The following is a 27,482-nucleotide window of genomic DNA, read 5'->3' as shown; positions in this document are numbered from 1 at the left end:
TCATTGATGAAATGATAGGAGGATGTACATGATTTCATGGTCACATACTTGGGGGTGGAACAAACAACAAAAAAAACACTATTATCATTGAAGCTCATGATGCAAATGAAGGGATTACTATATTTATTATATTATCTGCTCTACTTCTGTAGGTTTGACTTTTTTTTTACGGAATATAACACACAAAAACTGCCCCTATCTTATGAAATAAAATGAATCGTACAATATAATAGCATGCAGTTTAATTTATAAATAAGCTCAGGTTGCTCCACAGATATACCTCAAGCTATAAAAACTACTCTAGGCAAAAATACGCATGGCCATTTTCTGAGCTCTGAAATACTTTCATTCTGTAAAAGTTTACAACATACCACTGGTGATCTCCCGTAGGCAGCGGCCGCGGCAGCAGCAGCAGCAGCTGCGCTCATCTGTGGGGAGATGTTATGTAGCCCTGCGTAGGCAGCTCCGGGGCTGGTCAGCTCCCCATTCATCCCCGCGTGCGGCACAATCCCAAACGGGGTTGGGTATGGACAAGGTACTGCCATGGGGGTCCTTAGGCTTGACGCTACAGACCCAAACAGAAGGGAGGAGAAAAACCAAGGACACACACAGGAAATAATACTGAGGTCTAATGAATACAAGGAGTAACATGTTCTTACATATGTTAAGAAATAGGATCTGTAATTCAAATAAGCTTATTTTAATGTTTGCAAAAGTCATTTAAGCTTTCATCAAGGTTCAAACATTCACCTTAATTTACTGAACACCTACTATGTGTCAGACAGGGTAAGTGCCAGGTGCTTGATTCGGACTAAAACAACTCACAGCCAGTCCATGCTGATCATTGTACTCTTAATGTATTACACTCTTTAAATTGCTATAATTTCTTTAAAAACAGGAAGCATAAATATGTACAGAAACTTTTTTCTGACTAACCCAACGGGTCGACTCCTGGTGGTTTTCCGGGAACTGGCCTCAATCCGGGAGTGGAATTACTGCCTGGGGTGGGTGCATCGGTTCGTGGAGTAGGGGTATTGGACTTCGACACAGGAGTAGTAGATTTTTCATTCTAACAAGAGATGTAATGGAATACACTGGTAATTAGAGCACAATTTTAACAATTATGTTAAACATTTGAAATGGTAAAGAAGAAGGAGAGAAAAAAGAAATGGAAAAGATTCTTCAGTGTGGGCCTTTTTTATTAGTTAAGAAGAGCTAACAAAGAAACAAAAAGTGTTCCCTGAGACCACAAAACCAATCTTCGGGAGGACATAAATCAGAGCTGAATTTGGGGCAGAGGAGACCATTTCCAGGAAACTGGTCTGAGTCAGACAAAGGCTGACAGTTCGTGATGTCCTGATGTGACTGGCCACTTGCTGGTTGCTTTAAGACTGAGTGGTTTTGTTGGGTTCCTGATGAATTGTTCATGCCACAAGAGGCGTCCCTGGTTAACAGGTCCCCTTAAAAAAGAACCAAGCCTGAATCATCACAGAGATCAGCACAGATGAGCTGTCGTTAACAGGCCGGAAGGCCAAGAGAAAACAACAGAAATAAACTAAATGCAGCCCTGTACCAGACACAGCCTCCAAATCTGCAGACAAACTGAGGAATTTTCTTTCTTTCAGCTGTGAATTCAAAAGGCTATTTGAAAACTGATTTTTTTTTTTTAACACTATGTTATAAGGAAATAACTGGTGAGGAACAAGGAAGACACATCACATAAAAATGCAATTAACTACACAGCCACAAAAGACGAGGCTACAGGGAGATTATCCTGACTTGCAAGCAGTTCCATTTTTTGCATTTGTGATTTGTGGTGTGACTCAAGACAGACTTTTATAAATGACAGATAACTTTTTAGTTAGGAAGGGAAAACTATTGCAGTCATATATAGCTTGGTAATTCAAACAAAGCTAGCAACAAAATCACATCCAAGCCAAAAACTAAATTTACCATAAACCACAGATGACAAAACCATCTCTGTAGCCCCAATGTGAGTATCTGTATCTTCACTGAGACATGTTTCACTACATTTCCCCATGTCCTTCCCCTATCCTTACAAAAAGACTCACAAAACAAACATCCATCACCAACAAGTCAGTGAGCGCTCACTCTGTTCCAAAGTACCTTTGTCAATTAAACTTGAATACTGAACATATACATATACTTAGTGATCAAAGTCCTACGGAAAAATGAAGAAAAATAAAATTTTAGAATTAATTAAAACTAATCATATGGAAACAGGCAATGCAAAGAAAGACAGTGAAAGTGAGGAAAGTGTCAGTCGCTCGGTTGTGTCCAAGTCTTTGCAACCCGACGGGCTGTAGCCCACCAGGCTCCTCTGTCCATGGGATTCTCCAGGCAAGAATACTGCAGTGGGCTGCCATGTGCTCCTGGGACTCTTCCTGACCCAGGGATCAAACCCATGTCTCTTATGTCTCCTGCATTGGCAGGTAGGTTTTTTACCACTAGCGCCTCCTTGGAAACCCCAAGAAAAATGAATAACTACTTACAAGGCTAATTTCTTTGGATTTGGAGGAAGGAGTACTGCTGGAGGATGCAATCGAAGCTGGACTGATAGGGGCATCTTTCTTGAGCAGGCGTGTCTTGTCCAGGCCGTTCTCTCTCGGGGAATGTGCTGGGCTCCCTCGAGGTGATGATGGATCCTACAAAGGAACATCAAGGGTATCACATACAGCACAGCACGTTCACAATGCCAGAGTACTTGGTGTGGACGTTTCAAGCCAAAGTCTTCAATAGCTTAGGAGCAAAAAATGTTCTGTAACAGACTGTAAGACTCATCAGATTGCTGCAGAAAATATTCAGTATCAAGGTCAATAAAAATACAAAATTTATCATATTTATTTTAAAACAGCAACAAAAATAAAAACTCTACAAATCTGCAAGCAACTTGTCAAGGAGCCCTGCAGACTGACCACAGACGTCTGGTGTGCATTCCTGCTGGTAGCAGAACGTGTGTGCGCTTCATAGACAAGAGTGACAATAGGAAAGAATGTGTAATACACGAGGTTTTTAGATAGACAAATTGTGGGTCCCTTTAGGAATTAAGAAAACATTGTGGACACTAGTTGTTGGGACACTAATCATTGTTATAACTGGGTAAGAGCAGGAAGTCAAATGAGCCACAAACATACCTCATTGGAAACGTCAACCACCAAGTTGTCATCACTCTTCTCAGCATCGCTGTCCTGCATTGACAATTGAGAAGCATTATCTCCTCCCACAGCAAAAAAAAAAAAAAAAAAGCAGCCAGATTTACCCTAGGTAAAGTCCAGAGTAATTAATTCCTCACACTTTATAAAAATGAACTGCACCAAACAGTACTAAACACTCTACAATGTACTGTGCTTTTTACTCCTTGTGATGATGCTATGAGATAGGTAATAGGATGATTCCATTTTAGTTGAAGAAAGTCAAAGCTTATGGCTTGTTAGTCTAGAGTATCAGGTGCCACCTGGCCTGCCCATGCTACATAATACAGCCTACATATGGGTGGGATTGTTCTGTCAGTGTCTTTCAAAGACTGGGTAAGAAGCCACAATTTTGAATTTCGGAGGTTTCACACGAAAATTCAAGTTCTTGGCTTCTTTTGAGCCTGCAGTCTTGCAGGGCACCAGCATCAGAAGTGGAACGTGGTCAGCGTGCCTCCACACCAGGGAGTCCCATCCCGCTTCCTCCCTTCACTGATCTGAAGCAGCAGTCACTGAAGGGAAAGGAGCTTCGGTCCAGGCTAGGAACACATCTGGATGTCTCTGGAAGTAACATTCCACCAAAATGTGCTACATTCCTCAGCACAGGAGGTCATCCAGACAATTTAACAGATTGTCTGTAATTTTACATTTTCCCTTAACATTTCTATCTGGCCACAGAAAATTCAACCACCTTGAAATGTATGGAGGGAAGCAAATTCAGGTAACAGAAATAATACGGAACACAAGTCCTCTATCTGTTGCCAGATGAAACATTGTTTCCTGGCTCACTCACCTGCAAACACAGGCTTTCAGTCAGCCAACTGACACTCAGCTACAACTGTATTAACTAGTTTTCTCTCCTAGAATGTTATCTTGTGGTCTAGTTTTGGTTGGTAATATTAAGAGGGTAAAATGGCTGCTGATTAAAAAGCAAGATAAACTGCCTCCCCCAAAGCAAAGGTGAGTGAACCTACATAACGAGCTGCAATCTCCTTTTCTTCAGTTTTCTGCTTTTTGCTATCAGAGGAATAGTCTGTGGAGTTTCTGTGCTTCTCAGCACCTCGGAAACTGGCTGATGGAGATACCGAAGAGCTCTGAAATTAGAAAGGAAAGCAGAATTGAGAGATGACCAGTCATTTAACCCTGTCATTTTCTAAAAACACATGAGACTTTATCTCCTTTTTGCTTTTAGTATATGCCAAGCTGTTAAGAGGAGACAGGCCTCCCCCTACCCACTCCGTGTTGATGCGTGCGTGCGTGCGTGCTAAGTCACTTCAGCTGTGTCAGACTCTATGCGCCCTCATGGATGTAGCCTGCTGGGCTCCTCCGTCCATGGAATTTTCCAGGCAAGAATACTGGAGTGGGTTGCCATTTCCTCCTCCAGGGGATCTTCCCTGCGCAAGGACTGAACCTGCATCTCTTACATCTTCTGCACTGACAGATGGGTTTTTTACCACTAGTGCCACCTGGGAAGCCCACCCTGGGTCAGTAGAGCTATAAAGCGATCACTCCCTAGTGGTCAGATGTGATGATGGCAACTCCTCCACTAGCTCCAGAGGCAGGGGTACAGGGTGGGAGTTTAGAGGAAGAAGACTGAGGACTAGTAAGTGGGTTCCCATTGACAGGGGATGAGTAACTCTAAACCCTTCCTTCCTGTATCAGTCCATCTCAAGGTTTTATATGATTACTCTAAATGTAGGAAGCAAGCATGGTAACTACTGCTACTCAAACATTTACTCTTATATTTGGTGGCAGAAAAGATAGCAGGCATTATCCATTAAAGGCTGAAGACAGAAGCAAAACACTGAAAGTAAAACAATTTCATAACGTGTACTGATAGCTTCTTGACTATCATCTATGTCCACTGAGTTCCAATCCTCATTCCCAGGCCATGAGACTTGCTTCAATGCTTCTGCTTTGTTTTCCTACCATGACCCAATGCAATCAGGCTTTTACAACCATTATGCCATTGAAACCATGCACACAAACACCATCTGTGAGCTACTACCTACCAATTTAATGCCAATCCCTATATCTAGTTTTTCCGCTTTCCAGCCTATCCTCCACATTTCTGGGATTCTCAAACAAATCTCTTTCCAGAGATTCTCACCCTTCCTTTAAAAATGACAAACGGTGTCCCACCATCCACAGAGCGGAAAAACCCCAACTTCTGAGTATATAGCTGTCTTTCAAAGCCCTTCACTCTCTGCCCCAATTCAGCCCAGGCCTGGTCTCAGAGCTCTCAGCATGTTGCTGCTCCACCTTATCCCATGCCTATTGTCACTGCAGTGGGAGCCTTTATTTCCTCCCCCTGCCGCCCAGCTTTCAAGAATGTCCTTTCTCTCAGTATCTTCCTTCTGAAACCCTCTTTCATCGTTCTTAAGAACCAGCTCTAACTTCACTGTTCGATACTCCCTCAGACACTGTCAGACAGAATCCATCACTCTTCGTGTCCCTAACGTTTTATTCACCCAAACAGTGGAGCACTCGCAGTCAGTTGATACCTATTTGTTTACAAGGTCCTTCCCACTCCAGGCTGCGAATCCCCAGTGGTGGGGGCACCCAGCACAATGAGTGGCACTGAGCTGCCAAGAATTATTTTTAATGAACACAAATGACTGCACAACCCCTCTGCACGTCTCAGTTGTAATCTAAAATTCATGTGGTACACTCCTTTCCAGAGAGTCCCTTGGCTAAACAAATCCATAGGAGATCATTCAGTAGAGCAGGATCTGAGGCATGATGCCCCTCAGGTCTGGCAACGTGGTGGCTCTGCCCCTTCTTCGCCTTACTCCATCATATACTTCTGCACCCCTTCATCCTACTAATGTGGTGTTTTACAATAAGAAGAAAAATGAGTACATCTGTCTATGATTCACTGAGTCTTTTCATTCTGATTCTCTCCACTGAACATTACTGCTACTCTGTCAAAAAGGAAAACTGGATTTTTAAACAATGACAAAATATTTTCTTAAAAATTAATACTAAATGGTAATGTTTATTTATTGGCACACAACATGTACAAATAGCTTTTTCTTTTTAAACTGGCTATTTCAGGAACTGTGGGTAGCACTTTATTTGTGAATTTTACTGTAGAACAGAGTTCTGCATGTTGGAGTTTCCTAGTAGAATGATAAAGTAGTTAATTACCACTAGCATTTAAAGGTTAAGCTGAACAATAGGCACTGGGGCAATCAGCAATGTTCTAATAACACAATTGCTCCAGAATCAAATTGGACTTGGCACGGACTCCCATCATGAATCTAACAAGTCTACCATTCTGCCACTGGAAGGCCATTTGGACTTTTGCTAGACACGTGAAAAGGAGAAACTGAACACTGATAAAGACAAAAATCACAATTTTACAACAAAAGCTTTTTTATTTCTCTAATGTTATTTTAAAGGTGTAGCCAGTTTAGGTATTTCCCTAACTTATTATATAAGAAACTTACCAGAGTTGCATTATTATGCTTTATTATGCTTTATAAAGCTACAAACTTAGAAACATTAAACACAGATCTTTTTTCCTTACAGCTGATCATGTAAATATACTAGCAAATTTGTTATGAACAAAGAGTTACACTGAGAAAGCAGTGGCTGATTTGGAGAGGGCAAAATATCTTAAATGTGAATGGTTAGTAAAAACTTCTAAAAAATAAAACTAATAACCTAGAATTAAAAAACAGAAATTTAATTTTAAAAAGTAAACACATTGGTATATTGAAAAAAAAATGAAGGTAGATGTCTAATAAAAGATAAAGAGAAGGGAAACAAAGAGAAACTAAGAAAAAATAATAAAATATATGAATCCTATTATATGGAAATCCTAACTACTTTGGTAATAAAAGAGAAGCTTTAAAGTCAGTTATTCCTAACATTATAAATCACAGTAGCTCAAAATGAGAAAAAACTCTAGATCCTAGTCTGAAATCCAGCCTGGACTTTACTAAGGCTATTAATCAAGTCAGTTGCAAAACTGCTACTCTAACTGTAGTTCATTCAGCGCAGGAATTAGTTTGGGGCAGGGACACTCAGGGGGAATTTGTCTATGGTGGTGGGGGTGGGGAGGACAGAAAAGACAGGCTTAAAGCCAGGTAAGACCCTTTACTGATGTCATAACCAAAGCCCTCTAGCAATTGAAAAGGGTGGCCCCATCCCTTCATCATGACTCTTCTGTCACCTCAAGATCAAAGATGACCAAGTATGAGAAAGAGTTCTATAAAGTATTCCTCCACCCCCAAAGAGGTGGTGGTGACATAATCAGCTAATTATAATAACAGGTAGCGCAGATTTTACCAGCAGGCAAGAGCGTCTCTCTGGAGTCAGACTGCCTGGGTTAAAAATCCTCTACTTAATAGCCCTGTAGCCTCAGGGATGTTGTTCAGTCTCAGTCTGTAGTCAACAACACCTCACCCACTTTCTCAACCAGGGTGCTCTGAAGGCTAAGTGAAAGAAGCCACATAAACACAGTCCCTGGCCAATAACTAAGCCTCCATATTATTTATATGCTTCCCCGGTGGCTCAGAGGTTAAAGCGTCTGCCTGGAACACGGAGACCCAGGTTGGATCCCTGGGTCAGGAAGATCCCTTGGAAAAGGAAATGGCAACCCATTCCAGTACTCTTGCCTGGAGAATCCCATGGAGGGAGAAGCCTGGTAGGCTACTAGTCCATGGGGTCGCAAAGAGTCGGACAAGACTGAGCGACTTCACTTTCCACATTATTTACTGCGGAGTTAGTGTGGATCTTCAATTTGAAGCCTCACATAAGGACTATTCTAAGCATTCAGGTAGAGCTTTCAGGGGGGTGCAGTGGTGAAGAATCTACCTGCCAACTGTAGGAGATGAAAGAGACGTGGGTTTCATCCCTGCGTCGGGAAGATCCCCTGGAGTATGGAAATGGGAATCTGATGCAGCATTCTTGACTGGAAAATCAAAGGAGCAAAGGAGCCTGGTGGGATACAGACCATGGGGTCACAAAGAGTCAGACAGGCTAAGTACCCAGGCACACAACAAAAAGCATTTGGGTAGCACTGTCTCTTAGCATAGATATGCAGATGGCCCATAATGATAGGGCTCCAATAGGCTGCTATTAACTAAAACACATCTCCTTTCAACAATCACAATAAGGTTTTGGTGTAATACTTCAGGCAAGACTATAAATACCACCTCCACACTAGACTTTCTAATTTGACTTCAAATGCATTCATTTCAAGCTAACTTCACTTTCCAGTGGCACAGGTGCAGTACTCAGATGTCCCTGCCAACTTACAAAATCTCAACTGGCAAAAATACGCCAAAGGTCGAGCAGACAAACATGATCAAGAACTCAAACTCATGTTATGGTTTGTTTGCTCATCAGCTGCAACTTTCAGATACCCCATCTACTTGGTACCAAAGGGTAACTCCGCTTTCAAACACTTAAGGAGGATAATTACAGGGCAGAGGGAACCATGAAAATCTGGCCAGGGTGACCACAAGTCCTGGACTGTCCCCACTTTACACCTGCTGTCCAGGTCTCTTTACGCTCAAACCCAGCCCACTTAAAGGATGAATATACTGCTACTCTTAACTGTAGTTCTTTCAGCACAGGAATTAGTTTCAGTTGGGGCTTCCCTGGTGGCTCAGAGGTTAAAGTGTCTGCCTGGAATGCAGGAGACCTGGGTTGGATCCCTGGGTCGGATCCCTGGGTCGGGAAGATCCCCGGGAGAAGGAAATGGCAACCCACTCCAGTAGTCTTGCCTGGAGAATCCCATGGAGGGAGGAGCCTGGTAGGCTACAGTCCATGGGGTCACAAAGAGTCGGACACAACTGAGCGACTTCACTTTCAGTTCAGTTCAGTTGCTCAGTTGTGTCCGACTCTTTGCAACCCCATGAATCGCAGCACGCCAGGCCTCCCTGTCTATCACCAACTCCTGGAGTTTAGGTCGGGACAATTCAGGGGAAGTTTGTTTATGGCAGTAGGGATGGGGAGAACAGAGAAGTCAGGCCCAAGAGCCTTGCTGACTCTTTACTGATGCCATGACCAATGCTCTCAATCATTACTTCCTCTGAAGAAGACTGATGTCTCAGAAACAGATTACCGCTGACTTTCTTGACTACACAAAGGCCAGAGTACAGATGGAGATCAGCAGGGGCTCCACCCACCCCTCCTTCCAAGCAGAGGGGCCTTCAGGAGGAGCCCTACGATCCCAGTCACACAGACTTAAGCATAGCTCCCAGTCCTCAGAGCATTTCACGGTTGTAAAACACTTTCAAAAAGTTCTGAAGCAAAGGGAATATCCTGAATAAACTTCTATACCAAACTAACCATACCATCTCCCGGCACAGTTTCAGATTGAGGTTTTATTATACAGCATTATGCAAAATGTTTCTTTTCCTGTTCACAGAGCTCTTTTTAACTAACATTTTAACATTTGTTATCTCATTTATAAAGAAATAGCCAGGAGAGACAAAGAAAATAATCCTCAAACAGGAAAAATTAAGTATAAAACTTTAAAATGAAATTTATTTGATCAAAACACACATCGTACATACTAACTCATAACACATGCAAATTTATGTAAACTAGCTTAAAATTTATAGCATTCTGGTACTGAGAAGCCTGAATATGGCAGGGCTCTACGCCAGTCATTGGTTGTCAGTTTACTGCTCATTACGGTAAGACCTTTTTTTATAATAACCTGCCTGATTAAGGAAGTCATTAAAAACAATCTGTATATAACCCTTATGGAAGTTGCTTTTTTCAAATTAACATAAATCAAAATTCACCTTCAAAAATGACTAGGACTTCTGGAAGACTGCCCTCATTAAACAAGATTTAATATAATCTCCAAGTAAAGCAATGAGTCAGTTCATAATAAATGTTTCACCTTCTGTAACATTTGTGAACAAGACGTTCTTTTAAAATGGTCTACTGTCCTCTTTGTCTTTCTGCCTCTCTCCTGGTAAGAAAAACTCGATTCAAGATTCTTTTGCAGATAATCAAAAGTCCATCAAATCAGAGGAATAAATAAAAAGAGAGGCAGCAACCACGATGGTCACGCTATGGGTACTCAAGTCAAACAGCTATGGGTTGGAGGCCATTTGCTGTGTGACCTTGGACAAGTTACTGAGCCTCTCCGATCTTCCACTTCCAGTGGGTGAAACGAGGATAACAGGAGCTCCTCCTTAAAAGGCGGCTGTGAGAACTAGGGGAAAGTATGCGTTGTGAATCGTCTGCAGCTCCATGAAGAGCTATTACCTCTTTGGTAATGCGGAAAACACCACACAATCTTTATTTAGCTCACGTATGGACTCATTTGACAAGTTATTTACTGAAGACCCACTAAGTATAAAACGCAAAGATGAATAAAATACCTTCCCCGCCCTCCAGTAGGGTTCCATATATGTAGAAGTCCTACATATTTTCTCCTTCATGCAGCAGAATCTATAGCAATTCAATACTTAGTCATTCATGTTTTGCTTCCAAGATTTCAGCATTATGTATTACTTGATCAGGAAAAAAATGCCATAATAATTTATAAGGTATCAATAAAACTGATTTTAAATTAGAACATTATCTTGATGCCCTCTTGGGGTTTCTGGACTGTTATTTCCTCTTCCTGGAATAAAGCTGTTGGCTCCACCCCAGAAATTTCATTAAAGACAGCTACTTTAGCTGGCCAGTTAAGCTGCTGGGGCATGATGCTAAGCTGCTGGGACATGATGCTTTGACACCAAAGGTACAGGTTTTATACAGGCACCTAAGCTTTCTCTCTTGACAGCCACTGTCTGCATGTGGTCCAAACTGTAGGTCACATGTGGAAGCAATGGGGGCGATGAGAGGGGCCAAGTACATTCCATGACCACCGATGTAGACAGTCCAAAGCACAGGATGAATTTATTACCAGAGATGGCACAGGATGAACAATCTCCCAGAAACCATAATAAAAATTACCAAGTACACACAAATATTGCACAGAAGTCACAAATGTCTTTTAAACTGTCCAATCACCCCAAAATCAATTCATGCCCTTCAAATTTAGTGAACTGCCTCAAGGCTTGCAAGACCTAATATTCCTATATGCATCTGTCCTCCACCCAGAATTTGTTTCCCTTCATTTATGTAGATTCTATACATCTTATATGCAAACAGTATATAAATTAGTCTCATGCAACTGCCACCTTTTTCTGAGATTTTTTTTTTCAGTATCGTACCTATAAAATATATCCTAAATCATTCATTCTCCAAATGCCTTATAATCAATGTTACTAGGTCTTACCAAAAAGTATGATGTGGTATATGAGTCTGATTGCCCAAAAAACAAATGTGGGGGAAGTGGCTGGAAAAATTTTCCTTCCTGACTTTTCTGGGAAGGTGAAATAGCTTTAGACCCATTCCTGTACTGTGTGTGCTCTGTTTCTGACTCAAAATATCAACACTTCTAACAACTGCTTGGAAAGAAGCTCAAATAGGGTAGGTGATCAGAGGAAAAAAGTGACTCAGATTTAAGACTTGGCAAGCTGTATCTTAATGGACCAGAAGCCTCATTTAAGCAACTATTAAAATTTATTGGAAAAGAAAATCTTTTCATGTTGCTATTTTTTCCCAGTAAAGTGTTTTAGTCTATTAGAAAGGCTAAACATTTTTTTCCTCCAAAGAGTGTTAACTCCACAGAGCCTCATATATATTCTCATATATTATGTATGCAAATATACTCCATACAATATCAGAGGGCAATTCACCGAGAACAGAGAAGGAAACAACAGCGTATCAATTTAAAGATGGCTTCTAACAGTTTCAAGGTTGCTAATCAGAAATGCAAAATCTAGGTCTTCTTCATACCACTTCAAATGGGCAAAACAGTTTCAGTGATCACTTGGCCAATCTGGTTAACGTCCTTTATTAAAGTATCAAAATGAACTGTATTCAAGCACAGAACTAACAGCAACATATGTTAGCCATATGCTCCTTGGAAGAAAAGCTATGACCAACCTAGACAGCATATTAAAAAGAAGAGACATTACTTTGCCAACAAAGGTGTGTACCGTCAAAGCTATGGTTTTTCCAGTAGTCATGCATGGATGTGAGAGCTGGACTATAAAGAAAGCTGAGAGCCGAAGAATTGATGCTTTTGAAGTGTGGTGTTGGAGAAGACTCGTGAGAGTCCCCTGGACTGCAAGGAGATCCAACCAGTCCATCTTAAAGGAAATCAGTCCTGAATATTCATTGGAAAGACTGATGCTAAAGCTGAAACTCCAATACTCTAGCCACCTAATGCAAAGAAATGACTCACTGGGAAAGATTTAAGGGAGAAGAAGAAAGGGACAACAGAGGATGAGATGGCTGGATGGCATTACCGACTTGATGGACATGAGTTTGAGCAAGCTCCAGGAGTTGGTGATGGACAGGGAAGCCTGGCGTGCTACAGTCCATGGGGTCGCAAAGAGTCAGACAAGACTGAGCAACTGAGCTGAACAGATATATGTATTTCCAACTTCCCTGGTGGCTCAGCAGTAAAGAACTCGCCTGCCAATACAGGAGACTAGGATATCATCCCTGGGCCTGGATGATCTCCTGGAGAAGGAAACTGCAACCTCTTTCAGTATGCATGCCTGGGAAAGCCCACGAACAGAGAGGTCGGGCCAGCTATAGTCCACAGGAGTCGCAAAGAGTCAGACACAACTTAACACACATGTACATATATGTATTTAATTTATTTCCAGTATCCAGGGTTTTACAAAATTTAAAAGAAATAGGTAAGACTAATTTTAACCAGATTAATTAAACCCAATGTATCAAAAAGTATCATCTCAACTTATAATCAATATCAAACTTATTAATGAAACATTTAATTTTTTTAAGTCTTTAACATCTAATGTGCATTTTATACTTACAGCATATCTCAATTTGGACTGGCTACAGTCCTGGTGTTCAATAACACACATGGTGTTTGGCTATTATTAGATGGCACAGGTCTAAAACGTCTTCAAGTACCAATAGGAATTAATCCCAATTAATATATATTTCTGATCTGGCTGCTGTCTACTTTCTCCGATCCAGTTGAAAGTCACCTTCTCAGAGTAGTAGACATTCCAAAATATTATCCCTCAGTGCAGGCTTCTGCCAAGAATGCCCTTCCCTAACCTCTGAGCAGCTAGTATTTTTAAACTTTTTACTCCTCGGCTTAAGTATCACCTTCTCAAGAAAAGGACTTGCTGGGGACACTACCCAACAAGATCCCTCCCAGAAATCTCTACCATAGTCCCTTGTTTACTTCTTTCCTAGCATCTGTATCACAGTCATTCAGTTCAGTTACTCAGGAATGTTCAACTCTTTGTGACCTGATGGACTGTACCACGCCAGGCTTTGCTTTCCATCATCAACTCCCAGAGCTTGCTCAAACTCATCTCCATCAAGTCGGTGATGCCATCCAACCATCTCATCCTCTGCTGTCCACTTCTCCTCCTGCCTTCGATCTTGCCCAGCATCAGGGTCTTTTCCAATGAGTCAGTCCTTTGCATCAGGTGGCCAAAGTATTGGAGCTTCAGCTTCAGCATCAGTCCTTCCAATGAATACTGAGGACTGATTATCTTTAGGATTGACTGCAGTTTGATTTCCCTGCAGTCCAATGGGCTCTCAAGATTCCAACATCACAGTTTAAAAGCATCAATTCTTGAGTACTCAGCTTTCTTTATAGTCGAACTCTCACATCCATACATCAGTTCAGTTCAGTTGCTCAGTCATGTCAGCTTCACCATCAGTTCTTCCAATGAATATTCAGGACTGATTTCCTTTAGGATGAGTTGGTTGAATCTCCTTGCTGTCCAAGGGACTCTCAAGAGTCTTCTCCAACACCAAGTTCAAAAGCATCAATTCTTTGGCACTCAGCTTTCCATACATCCATGCATGACTACTGGAAAAACCACAGCTTTGACTAGAAGGGCCTTTGTTGGCAAAGTAATGTCTCTGTTTTTAATATGCTGTCTAGGTTGGTCATAGCTTTTCTTCCAAGGAGCAAGTGTCATTTAATTCCATGGCTGCAGTCACCACCTGCAGTAATTTTCAGTTCAGTTCAGTTCAGTCACTCAGTCCGACTCTTTGCGACCCCATGAATCGCAGCACGCCAGGCCTCCCTGTTCATCACCAACTCCCGCAGTTCACTCAAACTCACGTCCATCGATTCGGTGATGCCATCCAGCCATCTCATCCTCTGTCATCCCCTTTTCCTCCTGCCCCCAATCCTTCCCAGCATCAGAGTCTTCTCCAATGAGACAACTCTTCTTATGAGGTGGCCAAAGTACTGGAGTTTCAGCTTTAGCATCATTCCTTCCAAAGAACACCCAGGACTGATCTCCTTTAGAATGGACTGGTTGGATCTCCTTGCAGTCCAAGGGACTCTCAAGAGTCTTCTCCAACACCACACTTCAAAAGCATCAATTCTTCGGTGCTCAGCTTTCTTCACAGTCCAACTCTCACATCCATATATGACTACTGGAAAAACCATACCCTTGACTAGACAATCTTTGTTGGCAAAGTAATGTCTCTGCTTTGGAATATGCTATCTAGGTTGGTCGTAACTTTTCTTCCAAGGAGTAAGCATCTTTTAATTTCATGGCTGCAATCACCATCTGCAGTGATTTTGGAGCCCAGAAAAATCAAGTCTGACACTGTTTCCACTTTTTCACCAACTATTTCCCATGAAGTGATGGGGCCAGATGCCATGATTTTAGTTTTCTGAATGTTGAGCTTTAGGCCAACTTATTCACTCTCCACTTTCACTTTCATCAAGAGGATTTTTAGCTCCTCTTTACTTTCTGCCATAAGGGTGGTGTCATCTAAATATCTGAAGTTATTGATATTTCTCCCGGCAATCTTGATTCCAGCTTGTGCTTCTTCCAACCCAGTGTTTCTCATGATGTACTCTTAAGTTAAATAAGCAGGGTGACAATATACAGCCTTGACGTACTCCTTTTCCTATCTGGAACCAGTCTGTTGTTCCACGTCCAGTTCTACCTGTTGCTTCCTGACCTGCATACAGATTTCTCAGAAGGCAGGTCAGGTGGTCTGGTATTACCATCGCTTGAAGAGTTTTCCACAATTTGTTGTGATCCACATAGTCAAAGGCTTTGGCATAGTCAATAAAGCAGAAATAGATGTTTTTCTGGAACTCTCTTGCTTTTTCCATGATCCAGTGGATGTTGGCAATTTGACCTCTGGTTACTCTGCCTTTTCTAAAATCAGCTCGAATATCTGGAAGTTCACGGTTCACATATTGCTGAAGCCTGGCTTGGAGAATTTTGAGCATTACTTTACTAGCGTGTGAGATGAGTGCAACTGTGCAGTAGTTTGAGCATTCTTTGGCATTGCCTTTCTTTGGGATTGGAATGAAAACTGACCTTTTCCAGTCCTGTGGCCACTGCTTTTTCCAAATTTGCTGGCATATTGAGCGCAACACTTTCACAGCATCATCTTTCAGGATTTGTAATAGCGCAACTGATCACCTCTACTAGCTTTGTTCATAGTGATGCTTCCTAAGGCCCACTTGACTTCACATTCAAGGATGTCTGGCTCTAGGTCAGTGATCACACCATCGTGATTATCTGGGTTATGAAGATCTTTTTTATATAGTTCTTCTGTGTATTCTTGTCACCTCTTCTTAATATCTTCTGCTTCTGTTAGGTCCATACCATTTCTGTCCTTTATCGAGCTCATCTTTGCATGAAATGTTCCCTTGGTATGTCTAATTTTCTTAAAGAGATCTCTAGTCTTTCCCATTCTATTGTTTTCCTCTATTTCTTTGCATTGATCACTGAGGAAGGCTTTCTTATCTCTCCTTGCTATTCTTTGGAACTCTGCATTCAAATGGGTGTATCTTTCCTTTTCTCCTTTGCCTTCTGCTTCTCTTCTTTTCACAGCTATTTGTAAGGCCTTCTCAGACTAACATTTTTGCTTTTTGCATTTCTTTTTCTTGGGGATGGTCTTGATCACTGCCTTCTGTACAATGTTATGAAATTCCGTCCATACTTCATCAGGCATTGTGTCTATCAGATCTAATCCCTGGAATCTATTTGTCACTTCCACTGTTTAACAGTTAGGGACTGATTTAGGTAGTACCCAAATGGTCTAGCGGTTTTTCCTACTTTCTTCAATTTCAGCATCAATTTGGCAATAAGGAGTTCATGATCTGAGCCACAGTCAGCTTCTGGTCTTGTTTTTGCTGATTGTATAGAGCTTCTCCATCTTTGGCTACAAAGAATATAATCAATCTGATTTTGGTGTTGACCATCTGGTGATGTCCAGTGTAGTCTTCTGTTATGTTGTTGGAAGAGGGTATTTGCTATGACCAGTGTGTTCCCTTGGCAGAACTGTTAGCCTCACAGCCATTATTTTGATTATTTGCTTGTCTCTTCTACTTGACTACAAATTCCATGAAGACAAGCATCTTGCACTTGGTTTGTTGCCTCAATTAAAGGCTGATGAACAAACGAATGAATGCAAAACTTGATCTCTTCATGAATCAATACTCCTGCATACGTCTTGTTTTCATGTTATTTTCATTATCTTGAGAGTAGAAATTATACATTCTTAAAGGGTGTGTGTTCTTGGTCTTTATTTATTCTCAGCCCTCAATATAATGACTGTCACAGTCAGAATAACAGCTGGGGGTAGGGGTGGTTCGTTCAAGTGCACACAGTAGGCACACCCAAAGGAGGCAGGTAGCCTTCGGAAGTGATAGTTCGGAAAACGATGTAGGTGTTAGGGGAACCAATGACTGAAACTTCCTGCCCTTGTCAGGCATGACAGCAACCACTTGCATGAGTTATTGTACAACAGGAGGTCCTGGTAAGGAACACACAACTAACAAGTTACCAACAACCCGAAGAATTTGGGAAAGGTCCAAAGAGGAAACGCCAGTCCATATGTCCTACCAATCTTCAAGAATCCGTCTCACAGAAATCCATCTTGGCTCAGCAATGCCTGTGCCACCAGTAAGGACCCTGAGTCAGAGTGGTTGATTAGAGACAACCCAGAAACTAATCCCGTCACGTGAGACTTCGCACTAAGAGGCAGAGCAGTTCTTCTGGGTTACCTTACCCTCTTGCTCTCCGCCCAGGCATCCCTTTCCCATATAGTCTCTTGCTTTGTCAGCATGTGTGTCCCCTCAGATAATTAATTTCCAAGTGTTACAAAAAAGCCCACTCTCAGGACCTGGAAGGGGTCCTGTCTTTCTGCAACACAGTGACAGGACAATTCTCAGGATAATGCTAAAAAGACAGTAAAAGAAAATATAAAACTTGACCTGCTCCTACGGTCAAAAGCGGTGCCTTTTCCCTGTTGCTCCCTGACCAATCAAGGGCAGAGGGCCCCTCCTCCAAGGTTAGCATGAGGTTTGACCTCTGGGTGAGCAAGCAAGAAGTATTTGTTGTTGCATAAATGTAACAAGGCTACCAGTTTTTCTTATTCTATAAGAGATAAATCTTCACCATAAGGGAGACATTTTTCAACTGGTTCCCCTCTTCCTGTGTCTCATCATGAACTCATCAGCTGTCTGCAGCCAGGGAGAAACAAATCTTACTCAAATCTGACCGCTGAAAAGGCAGCATCTAAATGAACCCTGCCTGACAGACCCACCACGTGAAGAATGCAGGCATCAGCAGTTCTTTCTGCGGCCACTCATTTAGAGAACAGTGATCCCTGGGGATCCCCTTAAAATGTTTATTTCCTAAGGAGGTTGTGGTCAAGAAAAAAACTCCTCAGTACTGCCATTTTTGTTGTTGTTTTCTTAAGAGTACCCACACAGGTGATGAAAGAAAAGGCTTATATCAGTTGTTTTTTAAGTCAAAGATGACTACCTAGAGTTTTATGTAAATTTTTAGTGTGTAAAGCAACATAAAACATTAATATCAATTAGTTTAAGGCAGTGACTTCAGTATACTGAGAAATAAAAACTAATGAGACACAGATACTCAGAGACACAATTTTAAATTGGTGCAAAGACATGATTTCAAACAGCAGCTTTTATTTGACAACCAGGTCTGAAGATGCAAGGGTTGACCAAATATGCAAAACACTAGAAGCAGCAGCATGAATGAAGCTAAGAATTCTAAAGGCTAACCAGGAACCAGCATTCCACTACCTGGGGATGAGGTGCCGAAAGGGGAGTCAGGCCCCAGTGTAATCCCATCCTGTACCCCGTCTCAAATGATCAGAGGTCAGAGAGCTAAATTATAAGGGAACTACAGCAGAGGCCTCAGAGCCCTGTCTCTTGTCATCCCTGACAGCTGACAGGGCTCCGCTGTGGCTCTGGCTGACCTTTCCTCCCTCCAGTTCCTTCTTCTCCTGGCCACCCCCTAGCCCTGCCCTGACAGGGGTATCTCTGTCAATACTGTCTTCCCTGTAGCACTACAGGCTAAAGAGGTTGTTGACCCTTATTCTAACATGTCCTTTTAGGTTAATTACTTTTGTATACTCGGTGTACCCGGTGACATTTAATCAGTACAGCGTTACTCGGGTAAACAGAACTGAATGGAACCAAGTGCAATTTGGCATTGAGCTAAATGGTGCAGTAATAGCAGCATGCTGAAGACCGGAAGAAAATACTTTTCCTCATGACCCTGAGAAATGAGGAGGATGCAAATTCTATCTGTCACTATTGTATTAAAAGGAAGAATCGCATCTCAGTAGTATGCTTTTGCTATTTAATACTAAATACGACTTTGTAATGTAAGAATGGCCCAGAAAAGTTTTTGCTGAATGAATGAAGATAAAATTAACTCCAAGTGTAGTATGACTTATGTGGTTATGAATGTCTCTCCCATCCGCCTCTCTTCACATGTGCCCACACACACAAGCCCACAAGGCCATCTCAGGATAGCCCTCTGCTAACAGCCAGCAGTCTATCATCCTGCTCGTCCTTGGGTTGCAGGCGTCCAGGGCACAGGAACCTAGATGCAGATGATCCCACCACTGAGTGTGTACAGAGAGCCTCCAGGAGCAAGGGATTACTCAAAGGTCACAGCACACACCGTGGAGCCACTGAGAAAGTCTGCTCACACACGCAGACATGGACTTCCTTCTGGGGGAATGGAGGAGAGTGTACAGAGCCAGCCAGACCACTGGAGGCAGAAGGGCTTCCATGGTGGAGGGAAAATGAGGTTTTACTCCTCTATCGGAAGGATAACGAATGACTTCACAAGCAGGGCCTATAGAGTTGTGACTCTGCTGCAATCCTACAACTTGAGATGAATGACTGCTTCTGTGTTGGCTGTTTTAGACACTGAGGACACCAAGGGAATGAGACACAGTCCTGGAGCGCTGCAGAGTCTGGAGGGAAGAGGGGGGATGAAGTTATCACAGGCTGCAGAGTGAGAGTGCTCTGGTTTCAGGTCTCAGCTCCACCACACACTAGCAGCTTGATTCCAGCACTTTCACCACAGCCACCCCCCCGCCTCAGTTTTCAAGCCTGTAAAATGGAGATAAGGGTATCCTTCCCACAGGATTGTACTGGAGATTAGATGAGCTAACTAGAAGTGGCAGCTGCAGACTGTCCTTTCTTTCACGCTTACTTCTGGAATCTGCCCCAGAAGGCAAAGGCCAAGCCTTTGTCAGCAGCCCAATCTGGGCAAGTCTCCTCTCGCCTTCCTTTGAAAGAGTTCAAAGAGAGTTATGGGCAGTTTCTCAAGCCTCAGATTCTGGGGAAAAGCCACCCTATTTGTCCTAATTTGAACATTTCCAACAGCCTATTCTCCAGTTTGGGCATCTACTTGCCCCCTTGGCTTGCTGCTCTCTTGAGAATGTCTCCTCTTTCCCCTGATTTGCAGAATTCCTGCCAAACACACCTTCCAGCCTGACCTGGAGTTAGGTTTCACAGAGTGAAGACCAGGCTTGCAACCCCAACTTAAGGGAACTTCACAAATGACTCTACAGTGAGTGAGCTGTCAGGACTAATGGGGTGGTGGGAAACAGCACGGACATCACCCACCCTCCCATTAGTAAGAGAATACCACCAGCTACTAGTGACCTGAGTACTGACCAGGCGGCAGGCACTCTGCTGGGCCCCACAGTAGTGACTTGAACACAATAGAGAGGGAGGCTGAGGACCCTATCCTCAGAGAGCACTCCCAGTAAAGAGATACTATTATTAAGAAATTAATAAATCAGTAATGTAATAAGTGCAAATGGCAGTGTTTTACAAAGGAGATAAACCGGATGTTAAGACTGAGACTCATGACAGGGTGGTCAGGGACAGCCTCTTAAAAGAGAGGACATGCAGGCTGACATGGGAACTAGAGCCAATCACGTGACAGCCAGGAGAACACTGCTATACACAGACAGACGAGCTCATGCACAGGCCCCAAAGAGGGACAGAAGGGCTGGGCGCCTGCAGCGGAGGGAGCGTGGGAAGGGCCATGCTGGGAGGAGGGAGAGGCGGGGCTGTGCAGGGTGCAGCAGGCCATGGTGAAGCCTGTGTTTTATTCTAAGTGCCCCTGAAGGGGAGCACATTCTAAAAAATCACTCAGGATATCTTTGAAAAGTTCTATGTTAGAGGGGGGCCAGAGTCAGAGGTAAGACTTTTAAAAGCACTTAAAAGGAGAAAGATTATGTTGTCTGCTTCCACTCTTGGTAATTAAAAATGAAAACAATATTAAGTGCAAAACAGAAACCTTACATGAATGTTAAAGTAGCATAGTTCTGAATCAGATCATCAAAGCTGTGTGTGCCTGCTAAGTCACTTAAGTTGTGTCTGACTCTTTGTGACCCTGTGAACTGAAGCCCACCAGGCTCCTCTGTCCATGGGATTCTCCAGGCAAGAATACTGGAGTGGGTTGCCATGCCCTCCTCCAGGGGATCTTCCCGACCCAGGGATTGGGTCTCTTAAGTCTCCTGCATTGGCGGGTAGGTTCTTTACATGAGTCACCTAGGAAGCCCCATCATGGCTGAGCTTTCATCATTTTTGGCATCCCTGCTTTATGAGTGCTGATGTATGGGCTTAAGTGGGTCTGCCAGGTAACAGGGCTTTGGAACAAAACAGTGGTCCAGGGCAGATGCTGGTGGCTTAGACTGGAGGGAGCGCCGAAGAAGGGGAAAATAGGATGGATTTCAGAGAGATGCTGGGGTGTAACCCAACTCAGTGTTTTACTTCATAGTGACACATATATGTGTGTGCACCTAAGTATGTGTGTATTTCTGAGTGTATACAGGTATAGATAGATGTATGTGTATAATTAGAATGGAATCAAGTTTGTTAACACAGTGATGTCATCCTTATCTATCTGTAATCTGATCAAGGCTAGTACTGGAAAAAGAAAGGCATGAATCTTAGGTATACCACGAGAATGCTCCTAACCTTAAGGGCCTGGAGGGACCACATGCAGCATGTGAACAGCATCTTCCAGGCTTATCACAGAGTGGGGGAGAGGGGAGGGTTGGAAACAACTGATCTCATCAATAAGAACTAAATTCCCAAAAGGTGAAGTGTCGGGTATTTAAGACAGATGCTAAAGAATAAATACTGATTCTTAACTCAAAGAAACTTTAAAGGAAGAAAGGTAAGACCCATTTCTGTGGTCAGCAGAATGGATTATGCAAGAGCACAGTGACCATTCCAGAAGGACTAGGATTAATCCACTGAGACTTCCCATGGGAGAGAGAGACTGGGCACTGTTCGGGAAGGAGGAGAAAACACTGTTAGGGTCCAAACCTGTGCTGAGGCCATTTCGGGCATGTGAGGAGGCTAGGCCAAGTCTGGAAGGACACGGAGGAGAACAAGCATGGTGCCACAGACTCCAGAAGGTGTTATCCTCTCCAGTATGATGTCATGGGCTGGGATGAGACAAGGAGCAGGGAGCAACCAACTCAGGATCTGGCGTGGTTCTCCACTCTGGCAGCAGTCACCAGTGTCACAATCACCTGTGCAGCTTAAAGAACACCCCATCTGCGCCGCACTCAGCACTTTCACCGGAGGGGTGCAACCAGGCACCTTAAAAGCCCCCAGGTGATTCTAAAGTTGAGACTTTCAGAAAATCAGCTGTGCTTTCAGTGATTGGAACTCCCAACGGACCAGACCCGCCTACGTATTAGCTAAGTCACCTCCCATAGCACAATTAACTCAGTGACAGTGACAGCAGCCTAGACTTTATCTCCCTGTGGCTGCTCAACCAAGGAAGAACCACGTTTAACTGGTAAAAAATCATGTCTTTCAAACTCCTAGTCTCGAGCTGAGGGAGAGAAACACGACCGTGTCACTAAATGAGCCTCAGAGCTCTCCATATCTCTGAAAGCCTGAACGTGGTGTTACCACACACAGCTTTACAAATGCTGACAAAGCGATGTATTCTGAGTGCCATAATTAAAACAATAATCTCAATAAAGTGGGCATTATGAGATAATTGGCCATCCTCAGGTATTAAGCAAACTGTGGTAAAAGTCAAGGATACTCATCACCAAGGTCAATTATAATAATTGCTTATCTGAATTACATTATTGCTATTATAAACTCCTGCTTGATTAAAACAAAAACAAAAACAATAAAAACTGATATAGCACACACCATAGGGAAATGACCTGAGAAGGAGTTCTTGTTGTTCCTGTTGCTTGACTGCTGCCCATGTCGCTTAGTCATTTGAGAAGTCACATAATCAACTTAGCAGTGCCCCACTTTCACCCTATCCCTTTAAAACAGGTATGTGTCCTCAGCTTTGCAGCCAGAGCTTAAGGAAAAATGCCTACTTGACATTTGAGCAGTGGCTCAGAAGGGCAACATATGATAACATACAGCAAAATGGAGGGGCTCTAAGCTAATAAAAAAATGAGAGGGCACAAGAGAAAACCAGGTACTTATTTCTGTGTCAGTTGCCTTCTCCCTCTTCCTGCCTTTCGCAGAAACTGAGTCTCAGTTCTGCCGGTTTACAGCTCGTGGGAAGAGATTTCACCCTCACGTGCCTCTATCAGCTTGTCTAGATTAGCACTTGGGTTCAAGTAACCAGTAACCAACGGTCAACCAGAAGAGAGTCGGGAAAAGCTTTGAAGACCAGGGGAGGGAAAACAGAATTTCTGACCTTCCTTCAGTTAATTGGAATGTGTTTGGCAATCGAAGAGTATAAAACTTCTTTTTTTAAGCTGTGATTAAACATCAAGACTTTGATGTTTTATACGGTATTCTTCTCCCATAATTAACTGCACTAATGAAGTTAATTAGTGGGGAAGAATGCTATATAAAACATCAAAGTCTTGATGTTTAGTGTCGCCATCAGTTCAACTAAACAGTAATAAAGAAATCACTTCTTAAAGCGCATTTATGCATGCTCAGCATTTCTATTTACAGGCTCAAATTGTATGATAGAAACATTTTTCAAAATACCCAAAGATGCTATCCACACTGCAATCCAACTGCACTGACAGCAACAACATACCATTTAATGTAGTGTAATTAAGTGGCCAAGAATGCCACATAAAGCAAAAGAATTGAGACATTTAATCACAGTTATGAGGACGGTTATAAATTTACCATTACCGTGAGAGTAAAGAATGGAGGAAACCCAAGGCAAACAGCCACAAAAAGGACTATGTAACCTGAAGGCTAGTGCTAATTATGCATTAGATAGTGGGTTTAGCTTCAGTCAGAGAGAAAAGAAAACAGGTTAAGCTATTAACAAGAACTGCAGACATCTGGCTCTTTCCAGAACTATCGACAGCATGGAGCATCCCCAGTCCTTTCTGTTGGATCACAGTGTTGAGGGGATGGGAGAAGACTGGGCGGCAAGATCAGCAGGAGGCCTTCTGGATGTGAGTTCACAGATATGAACAGACTCCCTAAACAAAGCAGGAAAGCTCTCAACTTTCGCTGCGAGGGACCAGAGCGTCATCTTGTCCCCGTTACTCAAGGTATAGTTTAATGGCCAGCAGCCATGAGATGATCTGAGAGCTTGTAAGAAATGCAGCATAGCAGGCCCACCCCCTACCTACTGACATTGCTGAATCCGCACTCATTACCAGTTTTGAGAAGTACCTGTCCATTTCAACCTCGTCACTTTCTACAGGAAGAAACCTGAATCCCGAGGGCTAAAGTAACTCGGGATACTAGAAGATGGTCTTCTGGTTTTAATAAAAGGCACAGGGGATGACGCCTGCATACTGTGAAAAGAAACTAAACCTGTATACAGAGCAGCAAGGCATCGTTAATAGAAGAGGACACGAAAGGGGTTAACGGGGTGACAGAGGGGCTTGCTTCACTGCATCTGACAGACCAGGCTGCCTTCATACCTATCTGACTTAGGCCAAGAATTCTCTCAAACACTCGTAAAGTGAACACTCACCAATTCTGTAAACAGGAAGGATGAAAAGGGCATTAGAACATGTAAAAACAAAACAGAACCCCAAACCGGGGGAAGGGAAAGTTCCAAGGTTTCCACTTCATTTTTTGAAGGGCGATGGAGACAAGACAGAAAATATGGCATCCTGGGGCCACCTCAAGTGACTGCACAACTCTAAGAGTGCAAAGTGCGCTTCTGTACACCATGTGCCGCCAGACCGACCCAAGTCCACGAGGAAGTGAGAAGAACTGGCAGGGCTTGTTGCATCACAAAAGACTGGATCCAAAGGTCAATTAAGATTTCAGAGGATGCAAAAAGGAGAACAAGAACACAGGCTACGTAAAAGCCACTGAAGCAATTTCATCATTGTTAATCCTGCAATGAATATATCTCTTCCCCAATAAAAATAAAACGCTGAGCCCCAGATCAGTAAACATTTCTGTCCTTTCACCACTATATTCCTGGAGCCTGAACACAGGCACTGTACCTGACTAGCCACTGAATAACACATCTTTATAAAACATTTAACAGGTAAGTTTTGTGGCTTATTATATGTAGACTGTCACTATATTTAGTATCACATGGCAATTACTAACTATCCTGAGATGAAACAAAGCTGACAGATAAACTCAACTCTTGGGAGCTATATATGTTTACTAGGGCTGCCAAGCAAACTCCCACAAACCAGGTGGCTGAAACAACAGAAGCTTATCCTCTCTCAGGTCTGGAGGCTGATGTGTGAGATCAAGGTGTCGGCAGGGCCATGCTCCCTTTGAAGGCTCTGGGAAGAATCCCTCCTTGTCTCTGCAGCTTCTGGGAGTGGCTGGTAATCCTTGGTACTGCTTGGTTTGTGGCAGCACGGCTCCAATCTCTGCTTCTATCTTGATGTGGCCTTTCTCTCAGTTCATGTATTTCGCTGCCCCTACCCAAATAATGGCGACAATGTCGCTGATGTGTCTCAGGAACTACTTCTTCTAGAGGACTTTCCCACCACACCACGTGGCCTCAGTGTTAAGGAAGAGGCACTGGCTTTTTTAAAAGCTAGATTTCCACACAAAAGCTCTCCTACTCCCTTCTCATTTCTTTCAGAGTCCCGCCTCATCTCTCCACCTTTGGAAGTACTAAGGAATTCAATCTGTACCCCTTATCCGAAGGAAAAATATTTATAATGTGAAATAATGAACCTGACCCTCCAAAACATTCTCTCTGACTCAAGACTGAATGAGGCAGGGCAGCAGGAGATAGGATGTGAGACCCACACACCCGCCTTGTGCGCTGGGTGGTCGCTTGAGACACAGGGCTTCTGCATTAGGGATAAAGTAAGAACACATGTGTCTTCTCCTTAAACCAACAAAGCTTTGAAAAGATTAATCATACGCTTAAATGATATGATACATACATTTTCTTAGTTGTTCGGAAGTACACATCTGAAATCAATAGTCTCCATCACAAAGTTACTTCTGACTTGAAAACACTTTTTGGATAAGTAATAAGCAAACACAAGACATTTTTAATTCAAGCCAAAGTAGCTAAAAAACAGAAATCACACTCTTACATCCTAATATTCTGCCAAGTAGTTAAGCGTGATAACTGACATTCAGACATATGACCTTCTGTTCAATTCAAATGAGTTATCTTTAGATATTTTGTGACTCTTCTTGTAATTTAAATACCTCAAACTACAATCTATCTTTCGTTTTGCTGTTGTTTAGGAAAGGTTTGAATAATCCCCCTACAACAGTGTTCTGGCAAACACTCTTAAATTATGTAATTCACCAGGTTTAACTGCTGGTACAATCACTTTCAAAGAAGATAGTTATAATACATTATCATTACAGCTATACAATCCAAGTTGAATTTTCCTTGGCTGAATTCCTAACATTTTAATGCAGAAATTGATCTGTTTTAAAAACATCATGTGAAGGGTTTTTAAATACCATACATGCCCAAGCTCTTTATTTTAAATGCTTTAGAAATGAGCTTACATAAACAGGAAGAAAAAAAAAAAAAACTTCTCTCTAATCTAGCATTAAGCATATTTCAAAGAACAACAGGCATGTTTTCAAACAAACTACTGCAGTATACAAATTACCCAGCAGGAACGAGGATAACAATGCTTCTTATGTGGGTTTAGAACCTAGAGAAAGCTGACATTTCATCAAAGTTGTCTTGGAAACAATACTCTTTGTATTATTTAAAACACAAAAGGTGCACATTTGGGTGTGGGCTATTCTCTGCCAAAGAGTAGATCAAGAGGCTGTTGCAGTTCTGGTACAGTGATGAGGAATGGGAGTATGTAAGCACTGAAATTATACAAGGTGTTCTCAAGAACAGAAACCTCCATGACAAAAATGCCAGGCTACCATCTGGTTCCCACTTGGGCTGATTTTTCTTTACCTCTAAGACCACCGAGTAGACTGACTACAATAGTGGCCACAATTTTCACATGTCCCTGTGTCTACATTTGGTCATGTGACTTGCTTTGGCCAATGGTACAGTAGCAAACAATGCAAAGAGAGGCTCTCCTGGACTCTGCTGCTGCCAAAAGAACAAGCCTTAGCCTGTTGCAGGGGTGGGTACAGGAGATACATGAGGAAGAGCTGAAGACATTCTAAACTACCCAGCAAATTTAGCCAAGAGCAGCCCAGCACAGGCCGAAGAACTCTTCCCAACTCCACAGCTAACACAAAAACTAATGAGATATAGCGAATAGTTTTCATACCATTAAGTCTTGGAAGGTTTATTACACAGCATTGCTAACTGACATAATCATTTAATTGAGAATATGCACTATAGGAAAAAAATGCCCCTTCTCCTTTTCAAGCTACCCATATTTGAATAAATGAAAATAATGTAAAATAAAAAGCAAACTCATTCCTTTATGGTTCTCAGCCTGATAATGTCTAATTAAGAAATGAATTGACATGTATAAATGGTAAACTATCATAAATTCATTATTGTGGCACCAGCCCCAACT

At 42.5% G+C, this 27,482-nt stretch overlaps 1 protein-coding gene across 5 annotated transcripts in view; it reads right to left on the bottom strand.

Moving 5' to 3' along the window:
- TLE4 (transducin like enhancer of split 4) overlaps positions 1-27,482 on the bottom strand; it is a 159,540-nt gene that overhangs the window by 18,829 nt on the left and 113,229 nt on the right. For all 5 annotated transcript variants that reach the window (XM_018052096.1, XM_018052099.1, XM_018052098.1 and 2 more), the window contains 5 exons: positions 4,187-4,306; positions 3,156-3,209; positions 2,514-2,666; positions 937-1,069; positions 372-565 (listed from right to left, as the gene is read on the bottom strand). In XM_018052096.1, the coding sequence (XP_017907585.1) occupies positions 372-565; positions 937-1,069; positions 2,514-2,666; positions 3,156-3,209; positions 4,187-4,306 (654 nt within the window). The remainder of the gene's footprint in view (positions 1-371; positions 566-936; positions 1,070-2,513; positions 2,667-3,155; positions 3,210-4,186; positions 4,307-27,482) is intronic.

The sequence above is a fragment of the Capra hircus genome, chromosome 8 (genome assembly GCF_001704415.2).
Source record: "Capra hircus breed San Clemente chromosome 8, ASM170441v1, whole genome shotgun sequence".
Classification (NCBI taxonomy): Eukaryota; Metazoa; Chordata; class Mammalia; order Artiodactyla; family Bovidae; genus Capra; species Capra hircus.
This window is presented reverse-complemented; position numbering and strand designations above follow the sequence as displayed.